This window comes from Symphalangus syndactylus, chromosome 20, assembly GCF_028878055.3.
Source record: "Symphalangus syndactylus isolate Jambi chromosome 20, NHGRI_mSymSyn1-v2.1_pri, whole genome shotgun sequence".
In the NCBI taxonomy this organism is placed as follows: Eukaryota; Metazoa; Chordata; class Mammalia; order Primates; family Hylobatidae; genus Symphalangus; species Symphalangus syndactylus.
The window spans coordinates 19,799,872-19,819,770 of record NC_072442.2 but is presented as its reverse complement, the minus strand read 5'-3'; the positions used below and the strand labels follow the sequence as shown (position 1 = coordinate 19,819,770).

Sequence of the window (19,899 nt, the reverse complement as noted above, 5' to 3'; positions counted from 1 at the left end):
AATGAGACGATGAGTTTTCTTTCATCGTCAATAAACACCACATAACTTTCTTTCTTTCTTTTTTTTGAGGCAGGTCTTCACTCTGTTGCCCTGGCTGGAGTGCAGTGATGCAATCTCAGCTCACTGCCCTCTGCCTCTCTGGCTCAGGTGATCTCAGCCAGCCTCTGGAGTAGCTGGAACCACAGGTGATCTCACCTCAGCCTCCAGAGTTGCTGGAACTACAGGTGCATGACACCACACCAAGATAATTTTTTGTATTTTTGGTAGAGATGGGTAGAGATGTTGCCCAGGCTGGTCTTGAACTCCTGGGCTTAAGTGATCTGCCTGTGTGGACCTCCCCCCCAAAGTGCTGGGATTACAGGTGTGAGCCAGTGCGCCCAACCCACACAACCTCCTAGAGAAGGGCTCCCCATGTGTCACGCTCTGGGGACTGCACAGCTCCCAGCTGGCCAAGGAAAGCCGTTTGCTTCTGGAAGGCACTGAGCTTTCAGATGAGGCTGCTCATCTCCACAGCTGCAGGCCATGGGCTACCTGACAGAGAGAAGTGTCAACTGGAACAAAACTGCTCTCACACCTCTCTCGACAAACATGCCCTACTCCATGGTCCTTCAGTGGTCTGCCTTCACCATGGGAACTTCTGGGCCATCAGGGCTGTTTCTCATGAGGTGGGGAAGAGGGTGGGAACAGGGCATCGTTCTGAACGCCAGCGTGTTTCTTCCTTCCTGTGTTCTCTTTCAGTTGAGCTTGTTCATCACCCCTACACACACACAAGTCTTGGGCAGAATGGGAGGGAGGAGGTTAGCATTTCCTTCCCCTACTGAAAGGAATTGGGGCAGGGGGAGGGGGGAGTGGAGGAGGCAGAATTCAGAGGAAAAGCTGTGTCTGGGGAAAGATGTGGCACTGATACAGAATGACCCATTTAAAAGGGCCATGGGAGGCAGCCCATGCACTCAAGTTTTCAACAAACTGAGCTGTGTGCATGTGCAAACACACCTGCACACACACACTGAGAGGCTCACCGTTCCACGTTTCCCAACACCCACAGCCTCTCTCTGAGCACTCACCTGAAGGTGCCAAAATTCAGGCCAGTAGCAAGTATAGGCAGGTACTCAGTGTCTGTCTGTCTCTCCCCCTCTCTTCCTTTCTTTCCCCCTCCCTCTTGTGCTCTCTCTTCTCTTGCTCAATGTGCAATGGGCATTTTGATGAGAACAAAAGGGACAGGGTTGGGAGCAGGGTGGGTGACAGAAAGATTGATAAGGAAGAAAAAAATGAGATAATTCAGGAACGCCAAGCCCTGTGCACTGCGATCACTGAGCATTCAAACATCTGCCACGTGGGCAAAGACACTGAAGGAGGAGTGGGTGAGAACAGGAGGATCCCAAAGTAAAGCTATGCCTTTTCTGGACATTGTTCCTTCCTTCCATCATTCACTAAAATCTAGTGGGCACCATCTACCATGCTCCCAGCTGTATGCCAGGTACTGGGAAATAGACAAGTAAGACCTGGAGGCTCCCAGGCCAGCAGAGGGATTGGGCAGGGTTAGCCACTGACTCCTCCATCAGCCCTCAGACTTCAGACTGCCTCCAAAAAAAGGATTTTGATATCCTCTAAGACTATCAGATCCCAATTTCTGGCCTTCAAGGCTTTGTCTAGTCTGACCCCATCCTGGCCTCTTCTGTCAGGAGAAGGAAATTAAATTTACATTTATATAGGTGGTTATTTGTACTTCATTTCATTTACTGTATACCATTCCATTTCTTTTCTTTTTTTTTTTTTTTTTTTTAATTGAGACAGGGTCTCACTCTGTTGCCCAGGCTGGTGTGCAGTGGTGCAATCTCTGCTCACTGTAACCTCTGCTTCCCAGGCTCAACTGATTCTCCAGCCACAGCCTCTGGAATAGCTGGGACTATAGCCATGCACCACCGTGCCCTGCTAATTTTTGTATTTTTTATAGAGATGGAGTTTCACCATGTTGCCTGAGCTGGTCTTGAACTCCTAAGCTCAATGCAATCTGCCCACCTCAGCCTCTCAAAGTGCTGGGATTACAGTCCTGAGCCACTGTGCCCAGCTCCCATTCCATTTCACAGATGTAGAAAGTGAGGTGCAAAGCAGTTAAGTAATTTGCCCAGAGTGTAGCAGGGATTTAGACCTAGGCTGACTGGCTCCACAGACCATGTTCTTCACTATCACACTGTACTACCTTTCAGGAAAAGGCAGAGGGTGAGAAATGGAGTGGCGCCCCCCTCCCATGACAGACTGGGACAGGGGAACAACTCTTTTTTTTTGAGACGGAGTCTCGCTCTGTCGCCCAGGCTGGAGTGCAGTGGTGAGATCTTGACTCACTGCAACCTCCGCCTCCCGGGTTCAAGCAATTCTCTTGCCTCAGCCTCCCGAGTAGCTCGGACTACAGGAGCACGCCACCACGCTCAGCTAATTTTGGTATTTTTTTAGTAGAGATGGGGTTTCACCATGTTGGCCAGGATGGTCTTGATCTCTTGACCTCATGATCTGCCTGCCTCGGCCTTCCAAAGTGCTGGGATTACAGGCGTGAGCCACTGTGCCTGGCCGGGAAACAACTCTTGAGTGGTTGTCAGGAGATATGGGTTCAAGCCCTAATTTTGCCACAAACTTGACTGTGACTTTGGACAAGTCACTTAACCTCTCACAGCCTCCTTTCCTATTTGAGAATTTTGATGAGATAATCTCTAAGGCCCTTTTACTCTTAACAATCTATGATAAGCAATTCCAGTGGCCATATATGCTAGTGACCAAATTTTTTTTTTTTTTTTTTTTTTTTTTTTTTTTTTTTTGAGATAGAGTCTCGCTCTGTCACCCAGGCTGGAGTGCAGTGGCGTGATCTGGGCTCACTGAAAGCTCCACCTCCCGGGTTCACGCCATTCTCCTGCCTCAGCCTCCCGAGTAGCTGGGACTACAGGTGTCCGCCACCACGCCTGGCTAATTTTTTGTATTTTTAGTAGAGATGGAGTTTCACTGCATTAGCCAGGATGGTACCAAATGTTAACTCTTTAATGTCGGTGAATGGGAAAGAGGCAGAAGAGGCAGATGGGCATGGTCCTAGGCCAAGCCGTGACTGGAGAAAATAGGAATCGCATCCGGAAGGCACCCATTTGAAATGGGCCTGCAGAGTGTGAGGAGTGTGTGAGAACTCTGCTCCATGTCACGTGTGCCTGGTTTTTGGTGAGCCAGCTCCAGTGGGTTAATACTCAGGCCCAGTGATGGCAGAGGACAGGGCCAGAAAGACACATTGAGAACGAGAGGTGCTCACCATGACGATGTTGGCCAGATGGGCAGAGACGAGAGCATACACCCCTCCAGAAGAGCCCACGACTGGAGCAGTCATGTCAGCCACAGACACCGCCAAGGACCCTAGTACAGAAAGACAGCGAGAATGCTCAGGAATGCGGGACTCGGCTCACCCACCCCAGCCCCAGGCCTTGGATTCTGCAGGCTGCGTGCTGAGACTCCAGAGCAAGATGCTCCAACTCTTCCTCCTTTGAGTCCATGTTGCCTGGGAGCTTCCCCTCCTCTCCCCTCCCCCTCCCTCCCTTCCTTCCTTTCTCTTTCTATTTTTTTTTTTGAGACAAGGTCTAACTCTGTCACTTAGGCTGGAGTGCAGTGGCACGATCAGCTCACTACAGCCTTGACCCCCGGGCTCAAGTGATCCTCCTGCCCCAGCTTCCCAAGTAGCTGGAACTACAGTCGTGTGCCACAACGCCCAGCTAATTTTTGTATTTTTCTTTGTAGAGACAGACTCTTCCTATGTTGCCCAGGCTGGTCTCAAATTCCTGGACTCAAGCAATCCTCTTGCCTCAGCCTCCCAAAGTTCTGGGGTTACAGGTGTGAGCCACAGAGCCCTGCCTCCAATGCATTTCTTAGAGGATTAATTTCTGGCTGAAAGAACCATTTGATTCTTTGACTCAAAGAGGGAAGGGTCCTGCCCAAAGTAAAATTCAGACTTCTATCTGGATTATCTGCCTCTCAATCCAACGTCTGCCTGACATGGTGCTATGTCAGGGTTCTGGAACCATAACAAAAATAGTAGCAGTAGTTATTGCAGAAACAGCTGCCACCTAGGTGACACGGATACCAAGCAAACATTTTACAGACTTTCTTCCCTTCAATCCTCAAGACAGCCCTCTGAGGCAGGTGCCAGTAGCCTCATTCCTGAGATGAGGAGACTGAGCCCAGAGTCTCCTGGTAGGAAGTGCTGGAACCTGGATCTGCATCTGGGTCTGCCTGATGCAAAACCCACCCGTGTTCTTGACCAAAGCCCGCACCCTTGGCCTCTCTAGCAGCCACACCCCAAACTGGCTCAGAGGTTAACCTCCACCTTCTTCCATCTCTCCCTCTGTTCAACAGCATCTAGAAAACTGCTTAGGGTTACATCCACCCTTCCTCCAGCCCAGCTAAATCACAAAAGGCCAACAGCATCACTCAAGTGGGGCTCCTTTGGAGGAAACATGTCCTTGAAAAGTCACAGGGAAGAGAGAGAGATGATGTCATACCCTCTGGGGGAAAGGAAGGGTATGCGAGACTTGGTCTGGGGGATGACAAACTTGTCCTGGGAGGGAAGCTGAGCAAAGAGAAGAGGGGAAATTTATTGTTCTGGTCTCATTTAAGTGTGATCAATGCTTTGGCTTCCAAGGGAGGACATGGGAGACTAAAAATAACTAGGAGGTGGAGCCCAGGGCTCAGAGGATGAGAGGTGGCTGGCCTGGGTGAGTGTGCAGAAATGACCACTGGAAAATGCCCAGGGGCTCAAGAGCCAATTAGCTGTTGGAGAAAGGAGGGACAGGCAGAAAGCCAAATTCTGCAGGCTCTATGGGGTGCAAGATCCACGGGCTTAGGAGGAGGCTGGGCCCAGCCCAGCAACCACAGCACCCAAGGACCTGGCAGCAGAGCCCCCGAGAAACTCCTCTACCTCCCCTGCCGCCACCTCCATCAAGGCCTCCCCTACTCACTGAGATCCTTCAAGAAAGAGAGTCCCCACAACCAATTCTTGGTCTCAAGGGGGATGTAATCTCTCAGAAAAAAAAAACAAAACAAAAACCTGCCATGAACAGAGGACTCCCAAGTCCTCCTCCCCTCCCAGGGCAACTATAAATCTTTCATGCCTTCCCTCTGGCTTTAATTAGGTATTGATCTATTGTCGGATAACTTTTTTTTGCTTTTGCTTTTTTCACTGCTTAGCCACAGGGTCAGCCATATATAACAGGAAAGAAAAATCCCAGGGTGGCAAACAAACAGGAAGCAGGATCTGCATGACAAAGGTTTCCCACGCTCTCCTGGTGGGGCTGTCTGCGAAGGCTGCATTGCAGGGCTGCAATGAGGGCTGGCTGCCCAAGCTGCTCCTCATTAATCACCTTTTGGACAGAGGAAGCCCCAGCCTCCCTAGGCTGGCCTCTCTTCTCAGAGCAGGTCTGTACAAACTGGCCCAGAGTCCACTCCCTCGCCCCTGCCCCAGCACAGTCCACCAAGGCAGAGCCGCCCCAGGGCAGCCCCAGGCAGGGACGGGCCCCTGCCAGAGTCAAGCTGGCACACACTGACCTTTCCCTCACCCTATCCACAGCTCAGAGTCCTGACCCTAGGGTCAGAGGTCAGCGTGGGATTGTGGCAGGAGTATGGAAGGGGCCTGGTCAGCTAGCTGTGTGACCTTTGGGCATAGTCCCTGAATTCTTTGGGCTTCAGTTTTCTTTCATGTCTATAAAATGAGGTCTAAGGCTTTCCGACTTTTGAGCAGCAAAACTCTCTTCAAAGGAAACCTTTCAGGGATGCCCTAACCCATGGAGCAGAACACAGGCAGCAGCTCCGGCTAAGTGGGGATGGGGCCTAGAGAACAGTTTGCCAGTGCTGGAGGGGACCTCCCTGGTTCCTTCCAGATCAGAAATTCAGTGACCTGAGTCTTGGCCTAAGATCCAGGGGCTGCGGCTCGGGCCCCGGTTCTGGAACCTCACAGGTAATGGCCTGAATCCACCTGCCCCCATTGGTGATATAAAGACTTTTGGGCCAGGTGTGGTGGCTCACCCCTTATGTAATCCCAGCACTTTGGGAGGCTGAGGCAGGCAGATCACCTGAGGTCAGGAGTTCGAGACCAACCTGGCCAACATGGTGAAACCCCATTGCTACTAAAAAAAAAAAAAAATACACAAATTAGCTGGACATGGTGGCGCACGCATATAGCCCCCCAGCTACTCGGAATGCTGAGGCACGAGAATCGCTTGAACCTGGGAGGCAGAGGTTGCAGTGAGCCGAGATCGCGCCACTACACTCCAGCCTGGATGACAGAGCAAGACTTCGTCTCAAAAAAAAAACCCCAAAAAACAAAAAAAAGCAAAGACTTTCAAGTGACTGCAGGTGAGGCCTGGACTAGAGCAACTGGGAGAGACCAAAGACAGACATGGGGCTGTGTACACATAAACACAGTAACAAAGGCCCTCCCCGGGCAGGAAGTGTGGGCCAGGGAGGAATCCCCTCAAGAGCTCTGAACAATCCTAACAGGTACAGGCAGATAAGACCAGTGTGAATTCCACAGAGGTCATGGGGGCAGAGGACTAGGAGAGAATGGCAAACTGGAGTGACATGCCACACCTCTGCAGAGAGGCAAACCATGGGCCTTAGTTCTCATCAGGATTACAAATTCTGTATCCTGCACCCCAAAATTCCAAGTTCATGCCAGCACACAGATAAACTGGCAACTTTGCCATAAGGTACAGCTGTGATAATTTTAGCCCATAAAATTTTAAAGCAGGTGTTCTTCAACATCTTCTTTGGCCTTAAAAAAATCCAGGCCGGGCGCGGTGGCTCACGCTTGTAATCCCAGCACTTTGGGAGGCCGAGGTGCGCGGATCACAAGGTCAGGAGATCGAGATCACGGTGAAACCCCATCTCTACCAAAAATACAAAAAAATTAGCCGGGCGAGGTGGCGGGCGCCTGTAGTCCCAGCTACTCAGAGAGGCTGAGGCAGGAGAATGGCATGAACCTGGGAGGCAGAGCTTGCAGTGAGCCCAGATTGCGCCACTGCACTCCAGCCTGGGCGACAGAGCGAGACTCTGTCTCAAAAAAAAAAAAAAAAAAAAAAAAAAATCCAAATAAAAATTATCTTTAAGTAATGTAACTTTATTTACGTATCTTTCCTTTTTTTTTTTTTGAGACGGAGTTTCACTCGTTGCCCAGGCTGCGGTGCAATGATGAGATTTCTGCTCACTGCAACCACTGCCTCCTGGGTTCAAGCAATTCTCCTGCCTCAGCTTTCCGAGTAGCTGGGATTACAGGTGCCTGCCATCATGCCTGGCTAATTTTTGTATTTTCAGTAGAGACAGGGTTTCACCATGTTGGCCAGGCTGGTCTCAAACTCCCCGTCTCATGTGATCCGCTTGCCTCGGCCTCCCAAAGTGCTAGGGTTACAGGTGTGAGCCACCACGCCCGCCAACTTTCCTTTATTCTATAAATGTTCATTGCCTAACATGTGCCAAGCCCTGTGCTAGGCCCTGGGGATGCACACGTGGTTAGTAATCTATATAATCTATAATATAAGATTGGTGATATTGATTTTTTTTTTTTTTTGGTAGAGATGGGGGTCTCACTATGTTGCCTAGGCTGGTCTTGAACTCCTGGCCACAAGCAATCCCCTCACCTCAGCCTCTCAAAGTGCTGGGATTACAGGAGTGAGCCACTTTGCCCGGCCCAAGATACCAGTTTTTAAAATACCTACATTGTGTGCCATATAATTGCTAGCCATAAGTGATTTTCACATTGGCCTCAAGCGTTGGTTAGAAAGAAGCACAGGGGGCTGCTGGGGGCAGTGGCTCACGTCTGTAATCCCAGCACTTTGGGAGGCCAAGGCGGGTGGATCATGAGGTCAGGAGTTCAATACTAACCTGGCCAAGATGGTGAAACCCCGTTTCTACTAAAAATACAAAAAAATTAGCCGGGTGCGGTGGTGGGTGCCTGCAATCCCAGCTATTCAGGAGGCTGAGGCAGAGAATTGCTTGAATGCAAGAGGTGGAGGTTGCAGTGAGCTGAGATCATGCCACTGCACTCCAGACTGGGTGACAGAGTGAGATTCTGTCTCAAAAAAAAAAAAAAAAAAAAAGAAAGAAAGAAAGAAGCACAGGGCTTGGGAAGGGTTCCTTCCTAGTTCTAGGACTTTTCCGGTAAGCAAATCTGCAAGTCATTTCACCTCCCTGGGCTGCCTGTAAAATGGGAGTGATAGTACCCATCATACAGGACAGCAGTGATGAGTATAGCACCCACGATCATCCGCAAACCCCTCATCATATGCCTGGAGCATGTATATGCCCCATAGAGGTTAGCTCTCCTCGTTACAAAGTGGGTTGGAAACACTTTCACTGGGAAGGAATTAGAGAGTAAGGCTGCCAGACATCTATTAAGGTCTCCTTTGTTTTTTCTCTCTTTCTTTTTTGAGACAGGGTGTTGCTCTGTCACCCAGGCTGTAGTGCAGTGGTGTTATCACAGCTCACTGCAGCCTTGCACTCCTGGGCTCAAGTGATCCTCCTGCATCAGCCTCCCAAGTAGCTGGGACTACAGGCCTACACTATCATGCCCGGCTAATTTTTTAAAAAGTTTTTTGTAGAGACAGGGTCTCCCTATGTTGCTCAGCCTGGCCTCGAACTCTTGGGCTCAAGCGATCCTCCTGCCTTGACCTCCCAAAGTGTTGGGATTACAGGTGTGAGCTACTGCACCTGGTCTGCCTTGGTTTCTGACAATAAATTAACTGCAAAAAGGACAAGGACCACCTTTTGGTTCTCGTCATACTATTATAGTGGTTGAGATCACAGCCTTGGGGGTCAGACCCTGCCCAGCTCCATCACTTTCTAGCTGTGTCTTCTTGGGCAAGCCACTTAGCCGTCTAAACCTTGGTTTCCATATCTGTGCTGGGGGAAAGTAACAGTGCCCACCTTGTAGCATTGCTGTGTGGATGAATTACGGCCTGCATATGGTAGGCACTGATAACGGCCACCCGTCCAATCTAGGGCTGGCTGGCTGTAAACCAGCTCCCCTCTCAGAGGAGAGCTTGGGAGGACAGGAAAGGGTAGACAGCAGAGGCAGATCAATCAACTCAATCATGGAGATCAATGACATGTGTGGTGACCAAAGTGCCCTCTGGTCTTAATCAATGACTCAGACAGAACAGTGCATGCCATGTGCTCAATGATACAGCCCTACATGCTCACATTCAGGTGATGAGCTCTGCTTCTGTCTGAATCTTCCCACTCTGCACTGGTGTCACTGGGGAGGTGACACCTACACTGTCTCCCCACTGCATGTCACCTGGTTTGGGTGAGGTCTGAGTCCGTTTGAATCTCATTTTTGTCTTCTAGGTTATTGGCATTCCCATCTAATTGAATACTAACTGCAAATGTTATTAATGTCTTCCCTGTTCCTTGCTATTTAACATCTGGGTCTCTGGGTATTGAGGTATGGAAAATGGGGCTATCAATCCTCAGATGTCAGGATTAGGGGGTGTGTGGGTGGCTGAACAAGTCTGGCACTTAGAGATGCTCATTAGCCCTTTGTTCAAGGACACGGTGAGCCGTGGATTCTGGGAGGGGCTTGCAGGGGTGCTGTCCAAGGTGGCCAATGATTTTAACCTCAGCACATACAGGAGCGAAGGAGACGGTGCAGGGTGAATCTCCCAGGCCAAGCGTTCATGCACTAGCAGACCAGCCTCATGTGGGTGGGGTGGGACCCTTCCTCTTTGATTTCTGAAACCACTTCAGTTACTCCCAGGGTCCCTGCCTGCCTGTTGTTTACAAGGCTGATGCTGCCCAGCTCTCCTGATGACAACTTTAATACCACTCAGAAAGGATTAAGATCTTACTTAAACATACACACAAAGCTCCCTTGGGCACAGCTGTCAAGCTGAAGAGCTGAGGCGGCAAACCTTGTTAAAAAAAAAAAAAAAAGCCAGCAATAAAGTTGGAGACATCACGAGGGAGATCCTCATGTTCAGAGGCCTGGCTGGCAGACTCTTCCTGCAGAAATCCACGCTCTCCCCGGCTCACTTCACCCACCTCACCTCCCACTGGGGAGGGGGCAGAAGGTGGAAGGCTCACTGGAAGTCACTCTGGCCACTATCCATGAAGGATGATCACTGGCCACACGTGTGCCCAGTCAGCTGGAGGCCCAGATGCCTTCAGATGGAGCCAGGGCTCACTGCCTCTTAGGCCAGACTCCCTGTCAGCAGTGGGTTAGGCAAGGGGACTGCAGTTGGTCTGGGTAGCAGCCAGCTCTCTTTTTGGGGACAGGTGCTATGTGGCCAGGGTGGTACCTGGGTCCACTCACCCCTTTGATTCCCCTGTGGGGATCTCACTGTGCCCTTGCAGTTTTCGGAGCACTGTTGTTCCATCTGTTGCCTTACTCACTCCGCCCTCCTAGCAACCCTACAGGCAGATCTCATTAGTTCCCTCTTAAAGCTTAACATGGCCAAAAGAGGTTAGGAAATTTCCCCAAGCTCAGAGAGCTACCACATGGTGGTGTGAGACCGACAGTCAGTTGGCCAGCCTGTCCCAAATCCAGTGCTCTCCTCCCCCGTCCTGCCACACACCTCCCTCTCCGGGCAGCAGTCCCCTCTCCAGCCTCATGGGGAGGTGGGTGTGCCTGGAGGACAGCCCGGTAAGTCAGGAGCCTTGGAGATGAGGATCTTCTGTGTGTCCTGGAAGCCTGGGGCTTGCCCCGCCCCACAGGGTCTCCCACCCCACCCTGGGGCAGTGTGCCTTTGTGGACACGGGGCCTACCTGCCTACCTGCCACAACACCGGCCACGTAGACAAGCCCAATTCGGGTGGCTCCGTGCACCATCTCCAGGGGCACCCCCACCAGCAGCTGCAGCACCACATTGAGTCCCAGGTGTTCTATCCTGTGACAGAGAGACCACACTCACTCATTCATCTATTCATTCATTCATTCAACAAACACCTGCATCCCCCAAGATGCCAGGGATCCAGCAGTGAACAAGACCACCTCTGCCTTTGAGGAGCTCATGGTCTAGGGGAAGGAATGACAATTCAGACAGACCATCTTGGAAAGAGTGTTCCTTCCAGATGGGACAGGAACACATGTGCAAGGCCTGGGCGGTGACTGGCAGCATTTCACTTGGCACAGTGAGACAGACTAACCACAGTCAAGATCCAGCAACTAGGCTGGGCACAGTGGCCCACGCCCGTAAGCCCAACACTTTGAGAGGCCAGGGTGTGAGGACCACTTGAACCCAGGAGTTCAAGATCAGCCTAGGCAACATAGTGAGACCCCATCTCTAAAAAAAGAAAAAAAAGATCCAGCAACTCCATCAGTTAACATGTGAAAAACCAAGGCTCAGAGATAGTGACTAGCCACAGTTAGTGGCCATGCTGAGACAACAGTTCAGGTCTCCAATCTGCCTGACCTGTTCCATTCACTGGGCCATGTGGTCATTCTGGCTCTCTTTGTTTTTTGTTTGTTTGTTTTTGTTTTGTTTTGCTTTTCGAGATGGAGTCTTGCTCTGTCAACTAGGCTGGAATGCAAGTGGCATGATCTCAGCTCACTGCAACCTCTGCCTCCTGGGTTCAAGCGATTCTCCTGTCTCAGCCTCCCAAGTAGTTGGGATTACAGGCCACCATGCCCGGCTAATTTTTGTATTTTTAGTAGAGATGGGGTTTCACCATGTTGGGCAGGCTGGTCTCGAACTCCTGACCTCAAGTGATCCACTCACCTCGGCCTCCCAAAGTGTTGGAATTACAGGCATGAGCCATTGCACCTGGCCATGTTCTGGCTCTATTTGTAAGAGCTACAGATGTTAGCTGGGCGTGGTGGCTCACGCCTGTAATCCTAGCACTGTGGGAGGCCCAGACAGGTGGATCACCTGAGGTCAGGAGTTTGAGACCAGCCTGGCCAGCGTGGTGAAACCCCGTCTTTACTAAAAATACAAAAATTAGTCAGGCATCGTGGCAGATGCCTGTACTCCCAGCTTCTAGGGAAGCTGAGGCTGGCAGGTGCCTGTAATCCCAGCTACTCAGGAAGCTGAGGCAGGAGAATAGCTTGAACCCGGGAGGTGGAGGATGCAGTGAGCTGAGATCACACCATTGCACTCCAGCCTGGGCAAAAGAGCGAGATTCCTTCTCAAAAAAAAGAAAAAATAAAATAAATAAGTAAAATAAAATAAAAAAGAGCTATGGATGTTTACAGAAAAATATGTTCTCAAAACAAGTATAGGCATTAAAGATACATCTTATAACTTAGTAATTCACAGCTTTCCCTTAAAGTCTCATAAGGGAGGTTTCTCTTTACTGGTATAAGAAGAGACCTAGGCCAGGTGCGGTGGCTCAAGCCTGTAATCCCAGCACTTTGGGAGGCTGAGGTGGGCGGATCACGATGTCAGGAGTTCAAGACCAACCTGGCCAATATGGTGAAACCCTGTCTCTACTAAAAATACAAAATTAGCTGGGAGTGGTGGCATGCACCTGTAGTCCCAGCTACTCGGGGGCTGAGGCAGGAGAATCGCTTGAACCCAGGAGGTGGAGGCCGCAGTGAGCCAAGATCGCACCACTGCACTCTAGCCTGGGTGACAGAGTGAGACTCCACCTCAAAAAAAAAAAAAAAAAAAAAAAAGAGACCTATTCTGCTCCAAAACCCTCAGGACTAGGATATGGGATCCCAGGTTTTCTGTTTTTTTTTTTTTTTTTTTGAGATGGAGTCTCTCTCTGTCGTCCAGGCTGGAGTGCGGTGGTGTGATCTTGGCTCACTGCAAGCTCCGCCAACTGGGTTCACGCCATTCTCCTGCCTCAGCCTCCCAAGTAGGTGGGACTACAGGCGCCCGCCACCAGGCCTGGCTAATTTTTTTGTATTTTTTAGTAGAGACGGGGGTTTCACCGTGTTAGCCAGGATAGTCTTGATCTCCTGACCTCGTGATCCGCCTGCCTTGGCCTCCCAAAGTGCTGGGATTACAGGCGTGAGCCACTGCGCCCGGCTGGACCCCAGGTTTTCTGACCCTGTGAACGTCTTCCTCCCTATACTACCTGTGACTAGATCTTGCTGCTAAAATTGTGGGGTATCTAGCTGTGTGCATGTTACCAGAAAAGATTGTAACATGACTATTACTAAATCAATCGGGTGCTTCCAACTTTATACAGCACTTTAACACCCACTGTCTCATTTAAATTGAGCTGACATCCCCTGGGAAGCTCCTGGGACAGGGCTCAGATGCCCCCAACTCACTGGCTCCAGGAGGCAGAGGATGGAGCAAGGAGGCTTTGGCTATTCTCCTTCCTCACCCTGAGGCACCAAGAGAGGTCAGGGGGCAGTCCTGGAAAGAAGGCAGACAGTCCCAACCCACGTGCAGCCACTGGCTTGGGATGGCTGGGCAAGGAAGCCCCCGTGTCTGTTGTCACCCCTGGCTCATGAGTGGATGTGAGTGAAGCATGACAGCCGTCCTGCTGCTCCTTAGCCCTGTAAGATCGAAGCCTGGGGCAAGCCAGACAAGGTAAGTAGCGTGTACCAATGGTCCTCTTTGGCCCGAGCAGAGGCATTCATTCAGGTCTCTTCACCCAAAAGTGCCGTCCCCCGCAGGCGCAGCCAATTCGGGATTAGCTCTTGCACCTGCTTTAGAGGCTAAGGGGAAGGGAGGCTCATGGGACAACTCCCTCTTGGCCATTGTGGGTCTTTCTGCTGAGCAATGGGAATTATGGTGTCATTGGGGCCAGAGTCACCCCCTTCCCAGTTCCCACTCCAGGCCAGGCACCCCCACGATTTTCCCCAGGCTAACTGTGAGCTCTTTCACTTCTCTGGAGAGGCTACAGAAGAGAAGACACCACAGAGCCCTGGTGTCTGGGGTCTCTCCTATCCCATCAAAGTGCTTCTACCATATAAAAGCCTCCAGACTGCTCTTCAAGGGATATGGACCTGGGTGGTCACCTGGCCAGCTGGTAGGCCCTTATCATGAAGTGGGAGGCACCAGTGAGAAGTGATTGTGCTCCAGCCCCAAAACAGGCTACAGGGCTCTATAAACAGAAACTATAATTATCGCCAGAGTTCCTCAAGAAGACCCTCTATATGTATGGAGAACACACTGGGAGGAACTCACATACAGTTCTGGACAATAAATCTGGTGGCTTGACATCCCTTTTTGCTCTAGTGGCCAAAGCAAAAGCTCTAGGAAACCACTAGGAAGCACTAGAATAAATTTTCAAGCCACCTCTAGCAAGTACATAGAATCAAATGCTGTATATGTGTGTGCTGTACTCACTGCTGGCTTTTAGCATTTTCCTTCTTATATATTTTTCCCTTTCCCATTCACTCTCAATAATTTACTTGTATATTTTGGTATTAAATGAGTTTCAAGCAGCCATCCCAAATCCTGTGTCCAAATAGATAAAAATAAACTAAAAACTATATTTCAATCCAGGCTACCTTGACCACTTATTTTTCTGCAGGGTCTTTTGACAGAGCAAAAGAAGACAGGTACTCACCCTGCATGCATGAAGATGTATGTCAGGTAGCGCCAAGCCTGTGCTCGCAGCTGTGGGTGGTAAACCAGGGAGTTCTTCAAGTAACGTGGATGAGTTACCTGCAGTACAAATTGACCTAGCGACACCCCATTGTAGAGGAAAAAGGCAACCTGGACAGAACAGAGAGAGTCTGTTACTAGGTGCACACTGCCCAGGAAACTTCCTGTTGTGCTGACTAGCACTGGGAGTCCCTACAGGAAGTTATCAACTGAATTTTTTTTTTTTTTTTGAGATGGAGTTTCGCTCGTTGTCCAGGCTGGAGTGCAATGGCACAATCTCGGCTCACGGCAACCTCCACCTCCTGGGTTCAAGCGATTCTCCTGCCTCAGCCTCCTGAGTAGCTGGGATTACAGGCATGTGCCACCACGCCTGGCTAATTTTGTATTTTTTAGTAGAGATGGGGTTTCTCCATGTTGGTCAAGCTGGTCTCGAACTCCCAACCTCAGGTGATCCGCCCGCCTTGGCCTCCCAAAGTGCTAGGATTACCGGTGTGAGCCACCGCGCCTGGTCTCAGCTGAGCTTTTAACCACCCCTCACCCACTTCTGTTTGCTTATTTTGTGTCAAATGGCCGCAACATGGTCCCGGGGTCTCTTTGCCCACACTTCCTCCGTGCTAAGCAGAAAGGATTTGGAGGATTTTGAACTTTAATTCCAGTAATAACTCACGCACCCACTTGGGAGATGACAAATTCCACATAAGTTGATTTCTTAAAAAACTATAGTGAAATAAACATAAAATTTACCATCTTAATCAGTTTTTCAGGTTTTTTTTTGAGACACGGTCTTGCTCTGTTGCCCAGGCTGGAGTGCAATGATACAATCTTGGCTCACTGCAATCTCCACCTCCCAGGTTCAAGCGATTATCCTAACTCAGCCTCCCAAGTTTCTGGGATTACAGGAGTACAACACCACACCTGGCTGATTTTTCAATTTTTAGTAGAGATGGGGTTTCACCATGTTGGCCAGGTCAGTTTAGAACTCCTAACCTCATGTGACCTGCCCACCTCGGCCTCCCAAAGTGCTGGGATTACAGGCACAAGCCACTGCGCCTGACCTTAATCAGTTCAGTGGCATTAAATGACATTCATGTTGCTGTGCTACCATCACTACTATCCATCCACAGAACTCTTCATTTGCAAAACTGAAACTCTGTACCCACTGAATGATGACGCCCCAACGCCTCCTCCCTCCAGCCCCTGGCAACCACCATTCTACTTTCTGTGTCCATGAATTTGACTACTCTAGCTACCTCATATAAGTGGAACCATACAGTATTTGTCTTTTTGTGTCTGGCTTATTTCACTTGGTATAATATTTTCAAGGTTCATCCATGTTGTAGCATGTGTCAAAATGATCCCCCTTTTTTTGAGACAGGATCTCACTCTGTTGCCCTGGCTAGAGTGCAGTGGGGCAATCTCAGCTTGCAACTTCTACCTCCCGGCTGGTCTTGAACTCCTGGGCTCAAGCGATCCTCCTGCCTCCTCAAGTGCTGAGATTATAGGCGTGAGCCACTGCACCTAGCCTTCCCTTCCTTTTTTTTTTTTTTTTTTTGAGATGGAGTCTCGCTCTGTTGCCCAGGCTGGAGTGCAGTGGCATGATCTCAGCTCACTGCAACCTCTGCCTCCCCAGTTCAAGCAATTCTCCTGCCTCAGCTTCCCAAGTAGCTGGGATTAGACGTGTGCCACCATGCCCAGCTAATTTTTGTATTTTTAGTAGAGACAGGGTTTCACCATGTTAACCAGGCCGGTCTCGAACTCCCGACCTCAGGTGATCCACCTTCCTCGGCCTCCCAAAGTGCTGGTATTACCGGTGTGAGCCACCGCACCTGCCCTCCACTATAAACACAGACCACGTTTTGTTTCTCCATTCACCTACTGATGGACACTCACGTTGCTTGTATCTTTTGACTACTGTGAATAATGCTGTTATGAATATGGGTGTATCAGTATCTCCTCCAGTCCCTTTCAATTCTTTTGGGATATATTCAGAAGTGGAATTGCTGGATCATATGGTAATTCTATGTTTAATTTTTTGAGGAAATGCCAGACTGTTTTCCATAGCAGCTGCACCATTTTACTTTCCCACCAACAGTGCACAAGGGCTCCAATTTCTCCACATTCTCACCAACATTCCACAGAACTTGATTTTGCACACGTGACTGAAGCATACTTGTTTAATCTCTAAAACGGTATTTATCTTGACTCTTTTTTTTTTTCTGGGACTCCTTCTAAAATGTATCATTTACATCCCTGTGTTCTTAATCAGGGCATATGCATAACTGTTTAAGAATATCTCAGGTATGGGCCGGGTGCAGTGGCTCACGCCTGCAATCCCAGCACTTTGGGAGGCCAAGGCGGGCAGATCACGAGGTCAGGAGTTTGAGACCAGACTGACCAACGTGGTGGAACCCCGTCTCTACTAAAAATACGAAAATTAGCTGGGCATGGCGGCAGGCACCTGTAACCCCAGCTACTCAGGAGGCTGAGGCAGGAGAATCGCTTGAACCCAGGAGGCGGAGGTTGCAGTGAGCCAAGATTGCGCCACGGCTTTCCAGCCTGGGTGACAGAGGGAGACTCCGTCTAAAAAAAAAAAAAGAAAAAAAAAGGAATATCTCGGGTATTGATCTGGGCTATAAGAGTAATTTTTTTGGCCGGGCACGGTGACTCAAGCCTGTAATCCTAGCACTTTGGGAGGCCGAGGCAGTGGATCACGAGGTCAGGAGATGGAGACCATCCTGGCTAACACGGTGAAACCTCGTCTCTACTAAATATACAAAAAATTAGCCGGGCATTGTGGCGGGCGCCTGTAGTCCCAGATACTTGAGAGGCTGAGGCAGGAGAATGGTGTGAACCCGGGAGGAGAAGCTTGCAGTGAGCGGAGATCCCGCCATTGCGCTCCAGGCTGGGGGACAGAGCGAGACTCCGTCTCAAAAAAAAAAAAAAGTGATTTTTTCTCCAGCAACCCCAGGAAGATGGCATTTTTTGTTTTTGTTTTTGTTTTGAAATAAGAGTCTTGTTCTGCCACCCAGGCTGGAGTGCAGTGCACTGCACAGTCTCGGCTCACTGCAACCTCTGCCTCCTGAGTTCAAGCAAGTCTTATGTCTCAGCCTCCTGAGTAGCTGGGATTATAGGCACCCGCCACGACACATGACTAATTTTTGTATTTTTATTAGAGACGGGGGTTTCACCATGTTGCCCTGGCTGGTCTTGAACTCCTAACCTCAAGTGATCCGCCCACCTCAGCCTTTGAAAGTGCTGGGATTACAGGTGTAAGCCACCATGTCCAGCCAAGCCCCTAAATTCTTGTATTTTCTTTTCTTTTCTTTTTTTTTTTTTTTTTGAGACAGGGTCTCGCTCTGTCACTCAGGCTAGAGTGCTATGGCATGGACACAGCTCACTACAGCCTCGACCTCCTGGGCTGAAGCGATCCTCTTGCCTCAGCTTCCCATGTAGCTAGGACCACAGGCATGCACCACCATGCCTGGCTAATTTTTTGATTTTTTGTAGAGACAGAGTCTCACTTTGTTGTCCAGACTCGTCTTGAACTCCTGGGCTCCAGAGATCCTCCCACCCTGACCTCCCAAAGTGCTGGCATTACAGGTGTGAGCCAGCGCACTCAGCCAATTCTTACTCAGCCAATTCTTGTATTTCTTTTTTTTTTTTTTTTTTTTTTTTTTGAGACGGAGTCTCGCTTTCTTGCCCAGGCTGGAGTGCAGTGGCACGATCTCCGCTCACTGCAAGCTCCGCCTCCTGGGTTCACGCCATTCTCCTGCCTCAGCCTCCCGAGTAGCTGGGACCACAGGCGCCCGCCACCACCCCCGGCTAATTTTTTGTATTTTTATTAGAGATGGGGTTTCACCGAGTTAGACCAGGATAGTCTCGATCTCCTGACCTCGTGATCCGCCCGCCTTGGCGTCCCAAAGTGCTGGGATTACAGGCGTGAACCACGGCGCCCAGCCCAATTCTTGTATTTCTTTAAGATTCAGGTCTGCTTTAAACTTTTCTTTTGTCACTTCCTTCACTGCCAGGCTGTCGGCTACTGTTTCTTATTGCTTGCTGGTAGTGGACCCCTTTGTTGCTTCGCACCATGTCCCTCCTATTTTCTATTCATTATGAAATCCGAAAGCCAGGTTACCAGAACTGTATAGAAGACAAAAGTCTTGGGCGTTATAGCCCAAGGGCTTTAAGATCATTATTTCAGCTATTTGAGCACTTCCCAGTTTCTTCTAGATTGGTGGTTCAGGTTTACATAGCTGAGGTTCATCTGAACCAATCTGGACACAAAATCACTCCTCTTGATCAACCTGGGCAAACTGAATTCTCTGGCCCTCAGTTTCTTTATCTGGAAATGGGTACCGATACCTAGACTTCCAGAGTAGCCATGAGGTTTAAAAGTGATAAACTATACACAAAGAGCCAGCCCCCTGCCCAGCACACACTTAGAGAAGGAAGTTATAATTAGTGTGGGGTTAAAATCTTCTGGGCTCAGCCTGGGAATGGCTCAGGCCCCTGGTAGCTGTATTCTCCTGGGCTCTCTGAGGAGCCATTCTGTCCACCTAATACCATGAGGGTGGCCTGGCTGCAAATCCTGCTTCCAAGGCATCTCGTTATTATTGGGCCTCAAATAGAAGTTAATAAATAGACCAACACAGTAAGCGTTTGAAGAACGAGTCCAAGAATATCTCAGAAAAATCGCAACTTCAACATGTACTTGGATGAAGCCATAACAACAAACGGGAATGCTGGCCTGCAGACCAGATATTCTGACTTAGAAAAAAAGAAGGATGCCGTGAAGCTTAACGATCCTGCCGTTTGATTAGGCAGGAACTTTACCAGAACATATGCAGAGGCGGTAATTAGGCCCGTGGCTTTGGAAGAGAAACAGCGGAGATCATAAAATCCCAAAGTGAAGCCAAGCATCCATTCAGAAGCCGGAGCTGGGGTGGGCTGCACAGGTTCTCGAGTGGAAGAGCCAACAGAATTGAGTTTTATCACACATGGGCACCAACACAGCAAGGGGTACCTTTGGATTCTGCTGCATAAGCAGTAGAATTTAGCATAACAATAGGCACAGAGGATTCCCTAGGGGGAGAATGTTCTTTAAAAATGTTAAGCCCATATTTACCTGTTCACACTCCCTCCCAGATGTGTTTGTGTGATGCTTTTGTGTTCAGAAAGCACCAGTAGCCATTCTCTCACTTTAAATAAAGGTGTCCTGGGAGAGGGAGGGCAGGTCTGGTTATTTCTGATTTTCAGGCGGGAAAATGGAGCAAATGACTGGTCCACATTACCCACCTAGGGAGGAACTAAATAAACTGGCTTTAATGAGTTAGCCTGGCTAGATCTCCCAAGTCAATGAACTTATTACATCATTTTTG

The 19,899-nt window shown here is 49.6% G+C and overlaps 1 protein-coding gene across 3 annotated transcripts in view; it reads right to left on the bottom strand.

The window, feature by feature from the left end:
* Positions 1–19,899, bottom strand: part of RHBDL3 (rhomboid like 3) — a 60,416-nt gene that overhangs the window by 16,736 nt on the left and 23,781 nt on the right. For 2 of the 3 annotated variants that reach the window (XM_055258273.2, XM_055258274.2), the window contains 3 exons: positions 14,484–14,632; positions 10,788–10,900; positions 3,287–3,387 (listed from right to left, as the gene is read on the bottom strand). In XM_055258273.2, coding sequence (XP_055114248.1) covers positions 3,287–3,387; positions 10,788–10,900; positions 14,484–14,632 — 363 coding nt within the window. The remainder of the gene's footprint in view (positions 1–3,286; positions 3,388–10,787; positions 10,901–14,483; positions 14,633–19,899) is intronic. The other variant, XM_055258272.2, reaches the window with a different exon arrangement.